The 13,393-nt window shown below is 37.8% G+C and overlaps 1 protein-coding gene across 1 annotated transcript; it reads left to right on the top strand.

The window, feature by feature from the left end:
* The first annotated feature begins 1 nt into the window (after nucleotide 1).
* LOC137257821 (uncharacterized) lies at nucleotides 2-12,491 on the top strand. The gene is made up of 7 exons (XM_067795277.1): nucleotides 2-169; nucleotides 2,386-2,454; nucleotides 8,008-8,076; nucleotides 8,435-8,529; nucleotides 9,277-9,376; nucleotides 9,836-9,973; nucleotides 11,349-12,491. Exons 1-7 carry the CDS (start codon nucleotides 110-112, stop codon nucleotides 11,604-11,606), a joined length of 789 nt encoding a protein of 262 aa, XP_067651378.1. The 5' UTR covers nucleotides 2-109; the 3' UTR covers nucleotides 11,607-12,491.
* The last annotated feature ends 902 nt before the right edge of the window (nucleotides 12,492-13,393 follow it).

The following is a 13,393-nucleotide window of genomic DNA, read 5'->3' as shown; positions in this document are numbered from 1 at the left end:
TGACTTCCTGTCGGGTCGCCATTGTGTTGCCAGGTAGCAGTGCAGTGACAAGCAGTTGAAAATATTGTGCTTTTCTGCTTCCTGAGGCGAGGACATTAGTTACAGCACGATGGCAAAGGAATGTCTAGATGACGCTTCATTTAACAATCTGCTTTCAAGTATAAATCAGGTATTGGTTTTAATGATACAAGTTTGTTTCTAGGGTAAACAATCGCATTTCGACCTCGAAAAGATTCGTCTGCTAAACGTTTTAAATGAAGGGTCATCAAGCTCTGATAAAAACATTGAATATTTTTGGGAGATAATGGATACCACTGACTGCAGAAAGTTTCATAGCAAGATTTAGTGATGAGACAATTTCCGTATTTATATAACGAGGTAATATCAGTGTTATTCTGAGTTGCTATCGAGATCTAAGTAGACCTGTGACAAAACTAAAAGTATTCATCACTCGACGTCATTTCCATGTACTTACATGTTATTTCACTGTAGCATAAATAATTGGAATTTAGGATGATTCTTTGTCAAATTTGACAGGCAAATTTGAAATTATCTCTGCTCTGCGCACACAATTTCAGTTCAATTCTCCGACCACAATTTAACTGAAGACATCATATCAGCCAGCTTACGTATCAGGCCCCCTAAGTAACTGAGTTTATAGCTCTGACAACACCTCATACCTAAACGCATTCATCACGGATGGTCAAAGATGGATAATTATAAAAATGAAAGCAGTAGAAACCAAGAACAAAACTCACCTAGACGGGTGCTCCTTTGAGGGACACCATGTTTTGATGTGTGAGTTTCAGGACGTGACCGACAAATCACAGAACAGAGCTGAGAAATCTCCCAAGATGGCCGAGCATGTTTTAAGTATTACTGACATTGCTTCCGATAGGGGTGTTGTGTTTATCTTATTATCGCTACCGATATCGCTGCAATTGTTTCACGAATGAGCTGCGCTTGTTTACATTTGAGATGCAATTCCTTCAAATTTGCCGTAATTCCTGCAATATCTTAGTGGGGCCGGCGTATGATCCCACTATGCACAATCCCATAGGCCACCATGGTAAAAGAGTTTAGGACACCATACATATGTTGATTAAATTGTTGCCATTTGATAAATATACAATGGAAAATTAGACAGAAATTATGTGAATGTAGGTAAGATGTTTCCTCACAAATGTGCAAAGTTTGACTCAGATCGTATGAGTGTCAAATGTAAAAAGATGATTTATGCTACATAGTGTAACATGTAAGTCTATGGCAGTTTTGCCAAGTGATGAATACTTTTGGCACAGGTGTGTATCTAATGGTCAAAGTGTGTGCCCACACGAATTGTCACTTGATTTGATTTTACTATTTTCATACAAGCATCTAGAAAATGACAGTGTTTAGCCCAGGTTATTGTGAAATGCTAGAATTGTATCTTTGAATGAGAGCTGTAGGACCAGACATTGCCAGTATTATCTCCAGCAGTAAGAAGCATAATTCTGACACCATATTATTACAGTGTCTTGATCATCACTAATTTAAGTGACATAAGATTTGCTATTAGCTTATAATGTGAGTGTAAATGATCTGTTGCTTTTGTAGAAGCTATTGCAGAAATAAGTACTTTCCAAACTTTACAGTCTGTTAGGAAGGAAAAGAAATAGTGACAGTAAGAAATGTCTTGACCATAAAACTTTAAGAGCAGTCCCTAAAGTAAGTCCTAGTAGATGTCCATAATGGCCATTTTTAGTAATGAATTAGAAATACTAATTACAATGCATCTTTTATTATTTGACTGAAAAAATGCAGGCAGTTCATTGCGAGAATAACAAGATAACATAGTTTAAAATGTGTATCATCTTGTATTGATGCAGAGGAACACTTATGTGTATTATTTCATTGCATGAAAACTCATGTACCAGTGAGCTTATCAATATGTCACTTCTATAATTAGCATAACATAGTTGTGGACTATCAGAAAAGTGTGTTGATGGAACAGGAAATAATTATGATAATGAAGACATAATACTAAATAATAATTTGAATCTGACTCATCTCAGAAAGAACATTTAAGAATAATGGTCATGTCTTAGTCTATTATGCAAGACAAGAGATGGAAAATCGAAACTTTGTGTAAGTGACAGATTACTATAGGGTATTTCAAACTTAGTTTGGATATTATAAATGAATGATTGAATGAAAGTTAAGACACAAAGTAATTATCTGCTTAGATTTTAAGGTTTCATGCCAGTGTATTCTTTGAAGGACTATGACTGAGCAGCAATACTTCTGAATGACAATTGGCTAATGCTGCATTTCAACACCACAAACACTCAAAATTATTTGTAAATTTTGCTGACTTTCATAGATTTCCTATGTATTGTTTCCAAGGAAACAAATGGAGCAGAAAATAAGCTGAAGAAACTGTACAGTTCAAGGGGGTATTTCAGCTCAGCACAGGTGAGTTATCTGTCCTTGACTTCAGTTTTATCAGGGATACTCTATAACAGGGATTGGTCACTCACTTGCTTTCCTTACCATTTGTACTAATTAACGTGTGCCTCGTCATGCTCCACTGCACACGTCGACTTGGTTTGTTCTCAGCGCAAATCGGCTGCGCTTAACAGTATTTCAACCAGTTTATTGTCGGAAACTATCGGCATCTCCCGGAGTAATACTCGGTAAATTGGAGTAGTAAAGCTCCCCTGAATGTTGTCACAACAAGCTGGTTACACTTCCTGTCGCCGAATGATGCATGTGTGGATTAATGAGAGGACTTGAGAATGTGTTTACACATTGCCTTGTTCAAAGACTCTCTGTTTATGTGACAATTTTGATACAGCGTTCAAAACGATCGCCAGCCCAGAGGCCCAGCGTCGGTTGTTAATGTATCAGGCTAACAGTTTCACTTATCTGCAGGCCTTTGTGGTCTTCTGTCAATTAGATCTCATTTCTTTTCAACTAGCATCTTGCCCATAATTTGTATTAATGTTCAGGAATTATCCCTGATCCTTCATGTTAGGATAACTTCCAGTTTCACTTCATAGTATTATATATTCAGTGCCGCATAGGAATGTCAGCAGTCTGTAACTAATGTAAAGTTCTCTGTGCTCCATACACTTCACTAATGGATTTTGTAGGGACTGTGAAACTCTCTACAATGAAGACTATTTTGTTTTTATTGGTTTGATTTCAACAAAATGGGTATGCAGACTTTAAAGACTGCAAGTGGCAGCAAGCCCTGATGGCCAAATGGCAAACTAAAGAACTGCAAACACTGTTATTATATGTATTTGAAATGATCAGTTACACAATTAAAATGTCTCATTATGTTTCAGTGGTTTTCTGTTTGTGTGGAATGCTTAGGCTGCATAAAAATATGTTTCTTAGGCACATTCTTTTCAAAAGTGACGAGTAAGACTTTGATTTTTAATTTTTGATAGAAAAAATGTGACGAGTTTGGAAAGTTAAGCACATGTTAATGAGTTGTAGATTCAGTCACTCTCATTCTTACAGACAGTCTATAATGAACAAATGGACGGTCGTGGCAAAGTCGAAATTATTTTTTTAAGAGGGCAGTTAATGAAGATGACCAGATGTCTTCCTGCATGTGCGCAATTGCATGGATACTGACAGAATGTCAACTGACACAGTCACTCCCCCCTAAAAAAACAGAAAGTTTAAAACCATCACAAAGCGTTAAAAAGTCCTTTGCAGTTTTGTCAAATATCAACTATAGTTTCAGAACTAAAACATTCAAGCATCAAAGGCATCCATGGCAGATTAGAACAGATCAGATATGTCATACATCACACTTTCACCAGATAGAATATTCCCCTCAATACTTAGAGGTGTATTTGAAAGAAATGAATTTTAGGACGACTAAACACATTGAAACATTGGCTTGTAGTAATGAGTGATCAGATCAGATCAACGATATGTCATATTTTTCACACCAGGGAGCCTATATAGTGTTAGAGAGTATCCCTGTTCACACATATGAAATACTTGTGAATGTATACACCCAACCAATTATTTTTTTAATTCATAAAATTACTATTACTTCCAAACACCTCTCACCAGATGGAACGTTTCCCTAACAGAAATTAAAGGGGTGTGAAAGAAGTTTTTTGAGCAATAACTAGAAACACTCAAAAAATGCTGTGTAGTATTTCAATGGCGGATCAGAACAGATCAGCGAGATGACACGTTTTTCACACACCTCAAATAAATCCTAACAATATGTTTAGATTATCAAATTATAAATATTACCTGCAAACACCTTTCGGGTCATAGTATATTCCCCTCATAAATATTTAAGGTGCATGTGAAAGAGGTTTTGGAGCAATAACTAGAAACACTCAAAGTTATACTATTTCATTGGCGGATCAGAACAAAACCGCGAGATGACACATTTTTCAACACCTCAAAAACACCCTACCGATTTTTTTTTAAATTATACAATTAGCACTATTACTTCCAAACACCTTTCACTAGATGGTATGTTCCCCTAATGGAAATTAAAGGTGTATGTGAATGAAGTTTTTGAAGCTGAAACAAAAGCACTCAAACAACGCCGTGGACTATTTCAATGGCGGATCGGATCAGATCGGCGAGATGGCACATATTTCACACACCTCAAGTACGTCCTAACAATTTATTTTAGATTATGAAACTATCACTATTACCTGCAAACACCTTTCGCCTGATGGTAAATTCCCCTCATAAAAATTAAAGGTGTATGTGAAAGACGGTGATCATCAGAGCAGTATCTAGACACACTTCAAACAACGGCGTGTAGTATTTCAATGGCGCATCAGATCAGATCGGCGATCTGCCACATTTTGCACACACCCCAATTAAACCCCAACATGTTTTTAAGTCACAACACTATCACTATTGCTTGCAGACACCTTTCAACTAAAGGTATATTTCCCTGCTAAAACATAAAGGAATGTGTGAAAGAAGCTTTTATTGACGAAACTCAGTCTCTCTTCGCTGTGTACCGATAATTGAAGCCAGAGAGTTACAAGATGCCGACTTGAAACTTTACTACAAACATATTTTCTTATACTGACACTAATTACAAATATGTGACTAGAACTGAAGTAACAGAACAGGTGACTTACCTTCTATGTGTAGGTTCCGAGTTGTCACAACACTCAGCGAATGTAATCAGCTGTTGAAAATGAACCGAGCTCAATCTTAAGTACTAAGATGCCGCCATATTGTCTCCACTGGTCACGTGACAAAGCGAGACATACGTTCAGCGGTTTTTCGAGGAGTTTCACCTCCCCTCTCTATATAGGCTCCCTGGTTTTATACAGGTTTGTAGCTGGCCTACAACCTAAGTGGTTAGATGGATTGGAGAGAATGTATAGATGGCAGCTTGTTTTTAATATGGGGAACACAATATGTTATTCTGAGTGTATGCTTGCTTCTTCTTCAGATGGTCTTGTTTTTGTCTCCAGCTATGACTGCATCATGATGACTCCTTGAAAATTTGGTTTTAAGTGGCATTCAGAAATACAATATACAGCAAAGAGAATTTATTGATATCAGCCAGCGGATGAAGTAAGCACATACTCCAAAAATTGTGTTAGTAATTATGCTGATGTTAAAATCCATAAATTCAGTCCCTTATGTGTGTCAGTTCAAAATGTAAAGACTTATGTAACTTAGGTTGGAACAAAGTTCTAGTAAAATATGTAAAGAGTAACTGAAATGCTGTGTCAAAAGATTGTTATTATTTGTTACTTCCATTATTCCATCTTTTTAAAATCAAATCACCAAACAATGTAACGAAGTTCAAGTCACCTAACTGGTGAAAGTCAAGTACAATAATGTCAAGGCTTTGGTGTAGTGTTTATTGTTAGTTGTAAATATGATCTCCTGAAAAACAATTTCACATGCATGTTCCCCAATGATGATGTATGTATTTCATTTTCTTCAAGATGTTCAAATCTTACTTGCAGTATGAGTGCTACTTCATCCATTTTGGATGTCCATGTCCAAGCTGTATCCATTCCTGTTATGTTTTCTGAATGTCATGACAAATGTTACATTTGTTTCTTGTTCTCGGGTTCAGTTTACATATTTCACTTTTCACAATTTTTCAAAGTTTGACTGTGCTCTATAATCCTCTGAAAATGCATTTCGCTTGCTGTTAATGACTCTTGGCTTGAAGATTGCTTAATGGAACAAGGTTGAGGTGACCTAAAACTGGGATGACACTAAAGTAATGAAACAATGTCAGCTTCAGATGCTGTACTGGCATTTTCAAAGAAAGATGCTATTTGATGAAAATAGAGATTTTTCTGGGTTACATCCTTTTTTTCTGTGTGTATTGCTTGGAGTACAATGTTTCAGGGCATGTTCTAGCCCCACAATCAGGTGCAACAGTTCTATAGCGCTTGTTCTAGCCCCACCATCAGGTGCAATAGTTCTATGTTGCTTGTTCTAACACCATCATCAGGTGGAACTGTTCTATGTGATGATGGGGCTAGTAGCTAGTACAAGCCCTGAAACATACTCCAGAATAAAAAGAAGATGTAGCCCAGAAGAAATATCTATGTTCATGCCAACATTCATGGGTGTTACAGAACTATGAACATCAGATGAAATATGCACTCTAAAGGTCACATGCAATGTAAAACACAACTTTGCAGATTCTGATATCTTTCTGTATGCACTTACCAAAACAAATAATCAAAACTGCCAATTCAACCCATAAAGTTGAAAAAAACACGATGAAAAAAAGCCTGTGAAATCATTTATTCACTAAATTTCCCCCAGCGCTGGGGGAAAAAGTGGATTTCAACAGCTATGCTGCGCCCATATCACATGCACAGTGAATAAGTTTCTGGAGCTTGAAACAGTATGCATGCCCAGAGTATGAGTTGTGAGCAGTAGTCTTATCTTGGTTGTGTATACAAAAAAGTGAATAAACTACTCATTACATAAACAAATTTGTTGATTGTGGTAAGCAGCCTCTGTCACATAGAAAGCTCAACGTCTGGTTTATTGACACCTATATGTCTGCCTGCCTGTCTGGTAATGACAATATGCAATACACAGCTTCAATCATTGACTACATGCATTTTGAACTTAACACCTATCAGGCTATACGAACACCTATCAGGCTATACTAACACCTATCAGGCTATACGCCAAAAACAAAATGAATTGATTTATGACCTGAGTCCTGTCTCTGCCACATTATGTAATTAGGCAGGTGTAATACTTGTACACATGACATGTTTTTGTGTCTGTGGGTTGCAAACAAACTACATCCATTTTTCTCGGATGACTGGATCTGACGGAAACTGGTGCAAACTCTCGTCACTTTCAAGTCTTGCTTTGTACTTAACAGGGAAGTAAGCGAATGACAGTTTCCAGCCACGCAGTAGTTCACCATTTCAACTAAGATGATTTTTGATTGGATTGAACAGGAATGCACTTGCAAAACCTAACATCTCTATATACATTCTCTATGGATAACAACTTCGTCTAGTGTATATGATTTTGTTTGACAGTGGTATATGAATCCATACTGAAACAATGCATCAAGTACAATAAAAGAGGTTGTTATCCATAAAGAATCATACTTTCTTGTGACTCACCATACTTTGAAAATGCCCAAACAGATCATCTTTCTGTACACACAATGAGCCCTTAGCGTATCAGCAAATGAACCAGCCAGTCCGAAGCCGTCGTTACACTTGAGTGACACCCACCTGCTATGACTGGGTTCTGTCTTCGAAGGGCTTGGTTTCGAGGGAAGTAAGCCCAAGTACAAAATATTGCACTTTTGAATCGCGATTGTATGCTTATAATTTTGTTTACTTGTTTATTTACAAGCAGCAATGTATATTGATTTTTTGGTTGCATGTGACCTTTAAGTATGGTTTTCATTCACATTTTGTCCATTACATATTTTTTAAGTGCTGCATAATAGCAAGAAGACTGTAAACATACTTCAAATACTACAGCTGTAAGGTGTCCTTTTCACAGGCAGCCAAGGTTTTGTATGCTCTCGCCTGCCCTGCTGACAAGGTGAAGGCCATCCAGATACTGGAACCAGTGAGTATACCACAGCAGTAGAAGTCTGCTACTTCAGAAACTGAAAGTTAACACTAGGAGATGTCAAAGTGAAACCAAAACAACTTACCTGGAAAGTTGACTCAAAATGTTTTTGCAATAAATTGGATTTTTCAGTTTTGATCGCCATTGTAAAATTGTTTATGACCACTGGTCACAATCCACACAGCGCTCATTCGTATGCCTATGGTAAAATATAGAGTTACTACAGGGCATAATGTTACAAACACTTTGGGTATTGGGACCCAGAATCAGTGCTCAAAATTCTTCCTGACTGATAATGGAAAGACGTGAATCTATTCAAATATTCAGTCTGTTTAGTGAGCCACTTTTGTTGCAGCGACTCTGTCGGATGAGCTGCAAGGATTCCCGTGACATCATTGGTGCTGTTAGCGTCCACAACGACAAACTCATTGTACTTAACTGTGTCAAGAGGTAGGAACTTGATGTCATGGTCCAATGGTATGATGTGAAACAGTTAGGAATAGGAAAACATATACATTTCTATGAAATAAAGGAATCTTTTCAGACTAAGAATTTTCAGGCTACGAAATTTCAGGACTTTAAATAGTGACTTTTATAAACTTTATGCCCCGCTGACAAAGTCCCACAGAAATGGATTTCAACTTTCCTTCAGGCTATACCACGAAAGGAGTGCAGTGTGTACATGTAATTGCCTGAGATTTCTCTATAGTACATAGAGTCAGGATCCAGTCAGCTTGTTTACTGAAACAATACGATAAGATATGTGGAAAGAAACTCAACAAATTGCTAATTTGCTGACATGTTGCTCACTCTTGTGCCTACATGAACAAGGTTAGCTGCTTGAGTCAAGATAGTTGGTTCATAGACAAGACTTAATCATGACTACATTTGTGGCAATATTTTCAGATATTTCTGAAGAACAGAACATAGCAAATAATTCCAGTGTCCTGTATCATTTTAACTTTCTTCTGTCCTGTGACTACAATGTATCAACTTTCTTCTGCCCTGTGACTAGAATTTCTTTTTCAAAAATCAAAGCCTGGTCTGATGACTTTTATGTGTCTGCACTGGATGCAGTGGTTAATGTCTGTAACTGTACAAGTTTAGCCTTTTTCCTCCATGTTGAGCTGAAATATGCTTCACAACTGCATCAAACTGATGCTATCCACTCACTGTATCTGTGTTTGCTCTTTACAGGGTTTTGACAGATTATCAAACCAGACTAGGGGAGGAATACATCTTGAGTGCTTTCCCATTTGAACATGACAAGCAGCAGGCATTGCAGATACTTCAGACTGTGAGTTGATACTATCCACCAACATACACTGTGATATATCAACATTATATTGTGATGAATACCCTCGCCCCATTTACTAAGGCACAATTCAGATGAAGTCACCAGTTCCAAGCTTGCTGTCCCAGAATGCCTCTCATTCATGTGCATGAAACCAATAGCCAGTCACAATGCAAAGGAACTGGCACTGATACACCTCCATCAAAAATGACCGCAATGAACTTGCTGGCCCTTTGATACATTTAACCAAATACGAAAGCATTTGTAAGTTACCACGTGCAAGCAAAAATGTTTTCCATCGTATTCAAATATTCTTTCCGAGGACTAAATCTGGTGAGTTTACTCAGCAATATGACAACAATCTGTTAATGTTTGCGTTGGGACCAGATGAGGCAGTGGTTGACATAATGTATTGATCTATGCATATATTTGTGTGTGTTTTATGTTTTCTGCTTGTCGCAGGTACGTTCTGATGTGGCTGACAAGGTCCCTGCAGGAGGTCACCAGGGCTATGCAGCTCTAGGGGGTCTGTACACCCAATCACGCCCCCTGGTACCACACCTGTATGGGGACCTCCTGCACCAGAGTCTCAGCACGTCTGTAAGTCCATTTCCTTGTTTGGTCTTTGATGGGGAAAGATAAATGTAGAAAGAAGTGTGTTAAAACTATTACCACAGTGTTACATGTCTACAAAACCCTAGTGGACAAAAGACATTGATTTTTAATATGAATCACATCTTATAAACTGACAAGCAAAAGAAAGTACGCAGGTTGTGTTTCTTCCAGTAAGATATAAATAACAAAACCTTTTGATGAAATGGAAAATGTATGTTGAAGCACACTGCAATAGACATGTTTTATCAGCAAAATGACATTGTAACAATAAACATTGACGTAGTGATGACCACTACAGACGGTATATACGATACTGGAAAATAAGGCCATTCCACACTGCAGTCGTTTGGCCCATATGTTAACAGCACAAGGTTGTCTGATCACTGTGAATCGGCTCATGCGACAGCCCAATGATGTGGAAGCTGATGACGTCACCGTCAGTATCAGATTGTGAAGGTGAATATCTCGAGGATAGCGACCCTCATGGGGTGTTGTGACTCTGAGACATCCACTTCTGGGTCAATTACATGTCTGGCATGTCATACTGACACGGCTAAACAGCCGAATTTTGTTTGTCTTGTGCAACCCAATGTCCTTGCAATATGGCTGTTGGCAGTACCTATTTGTGACATTCCTGTGGTCCATTCTCGTGGCGCCGATGTCAATACAGGAATTTTCTTATGAGATATTTGTCAAGTGATTGTTCAGTCTTGATGACAAATATGTTTTATACCCTCTATACAAGAATTGCTTGTGTGCACTGGACAATAATCTCAATTATGAGAAACTTTGTGCAAACCGTTCAAATGTTTTGGGTTGCATTTTGACAAAAGAAACATGATGGTTGCGTTCTATAGAATCAATGTTCTTTAATAATTTTACTAGATAGAATGCAGCAACAATTACGCCTGTGTACTTTCTTTTGCTTGTGAGTTTACTTGTATCTCAACCATTAAATCCATAAATATGAATTATTCAAATTATGGATTTATTGATTGACATGTAAGTATTGATAATCATTACATGAAAGGACAGGATTTTCTCTGAGGATGAATAACAAACAGATTTAGACACAGTCTTCTTGAATCATATCCTATACGTGAATGTCAGTCATTAACTTCATATTTGGAATTATTCAAATTATAGATTTAATGATTGACATACAACTATTGATAATTAAATGAAATTAGATGAAAGCACAAGCGTTAAGCAGAGTGTGAATAACAGACAAATAGATCAATGCACACTCGCCGTGAGAGCTCTTCCAGCTGTCCTCACTCACTCACTCACTCACTCTGACACTCTCGCACTCTCACATATATACATACAAAATGGCTACACAGTTCCAATCTGTCTCCAGGGTCATGGCCAGATTGAGATTCCAGTAACAGCAAAGATGAATTCCACTGCTTCTATGTACACGAATCATCCATCATACATGTACCCCAAGGACAAGAGCTATGCGGAAACTCGGGGCTATCCAGGACATGTTGGATTCCCGGCCACAATAGACAGTGTACCAGCGTACCCTGGGGGAGCCCCACCCCTGGGCAATCACAGCGGTGCCCCTGCCCCCACAGGCTTTCCGTCACTTGATGAATCAGGGTTTGCTTATTAGTTTTAATGATGGCGTTTACAGTCTGTGATATTGTACAGTTGCTTGATTCCAGTTTTAGGTCGTGTCCATCTCTTACAGAGTGTTTGATGATGTTGGTGGACCTGTCTCGAAATTTTGTTGGGTACCATCAAGAATGTGTTTTAAATGTCTCAGAATTGTATTATACTATTCCTGATGTCACAGAATTATTTTATTTTGTTTTTTATAACACTTAACATTGTAAATATTTATTTTGAACTGTTTATCTCATGCATTTTTACAATTTTATTGTTCTGATGTCTCATCATTTTGAACATTGTATCATTTACATTGTTCAATGACATTGATAGTTATATCCTTGGATGTCCAGTGATCAGAATGCAGTATGATCAGAATGCAGATTGTAAGTAGGCAGTTCCTATGGATCCTCATGCATTGAGGAGGGCAGTAAGATTTTATGAAAATTGATCAGCATTAACAGAGACTGTTGAACTTTCAAGAAGATACATCAGCATTATTGACATGTATACACAATATGCAGTGAAGCAGTTCTTTCTGTCAGAATACCCTTTTCCCAAATGTTTTAGATCTGGGAGCAACGTTGAAGTTTATATATTTTCAACACCAGATGTCAGTTGAGTGGATTTATGATATATCAATATTGTCAACATATTTACTCTATATGCCTTTACACATTAAACAGGGAAGATGGGAGGTGTCACCTTGTGATGCTGTTTGTATCTACATCTTGTATAAGTGACTTGGTTTCTACAGATTTACAATATCCCAGCATTATCAGTGTTCCCAGTTTTACTCACCAGTATTACTCATAAAGTACCTATTTATGGCTTGTTCTATTTCAGTTGTTTTGTATTATTCCCAAGGACCAATAAACAGTGTCTCGAACCTGTTGTATCTTGCTTGTGCCTGAGCGGGTCAAGTGCTACATCGTTCTTAGCACTGTTCCAGCAACATGAAACAGGGGGAACACCAGAAATAGACTTCACATATTGTACCCATGTGTGCATTCAAACCCAGATCTTCAGTGTGATGAACAAACACTTTCACCAATTCGCTAACCCACAACCTCTTAAAGTGGGATGAAGCCTGGAGCAGGCAAACATGTTCTTGAAAGTGAGAGCTTTAGACTAATCGTTGACAGTGAGAGCATGAGGAATGGTCCTTTTCAACTGAACAGAACAAATCTGAACATTGTATGTCACCACCTATATTCCCTTTCAGTACCACACACAATCATAAAAAACCCACAAAGTTATGTGTTTATACATGGCCTGCATGTATACTCTTAAAGTTAAGTCAGGAAATAATAATGTTTTGAGACTGCATGACCACTTGCAACACTACCTAGTGACCATTGTTGTTGCAAGTGTTGTTAGACTGAAATCGCTCTTGAAAGATGAATTGTGTATGATTTGAAATTTGCATATCATGATTTTCTTTTTCATACACAAATATAAAAACTGATAGAAACAAACAGTAACAGCTGTGTGATGTAAGGTGATTGTCCAAATTAATGGTCTACAGTGATTTTCTGACCTTGAAAACAGTCAGCATCATGAATGACACCCCATGCATGTGTATGGGGCTACTGTATTGTGCACATGCATCCCATAATTATTGACCTCCATCTGTATCAATAACCATGGCCTGGCCTCAGAGCTGTCTTAGAGCTAAGAAAAGATAAGTTAATATTAATGTATGGCACCTATGACTATCTTAGTGCCAAGAGAGCTTCGAAAATCTAGACTCAGGCCCAGTACACCAGAGGATCTCTGATAGCATTTACT

Source organism: Haliotis asinina, chromosome 12 (assembly GCF_037392515.1).
Source record: "Haliotis asinina isolate JCU_RB_2024 chromosome 12, JCU_Hal_asi_v2, whole genome shotgun sequence".
In the NCBI taxonomy this organism is placed as follows: domain Eukaryota; kingdom Metazoa; phylum Mollusca; class Gastropoda; order Lepetellida; family Haliotidae; genus Haliotis; species Haliotis asinina.
The sequence above is the reverse complement of the archived record's forward strand: the minus strand, read 5'-3'. Positions and strand labels throughout refer to the sequence as shown.

What these genes read in the sequence shown, in the direction of transcription:
- LOC137257821 (XM_067795277.1), top strand. Translation starts at nt 110, where the DNA reads ATGGCAAAGGAATGTCTAGATGACGCTTCATTTAACAATCTGCTTTCA. An exon ending in CATTGCAGATACTTCAGACT is followed by an intron (nt 9,377 to 9,835) that starts GTGAGTTGATAC and finishes TGCTTGTCGCAG; the next exon opens with GTACGTTCTGATGTGGCTGA. An exon ending in ACCAGAGTCTCAGCACGTCT is followed by an intron (nt 9,974 to 11,348) that starts GTAAGTCCATTT and finishes ATCTGTCTCCAG; the next exon opens with GGTCATGGCCAGATTGAGAT.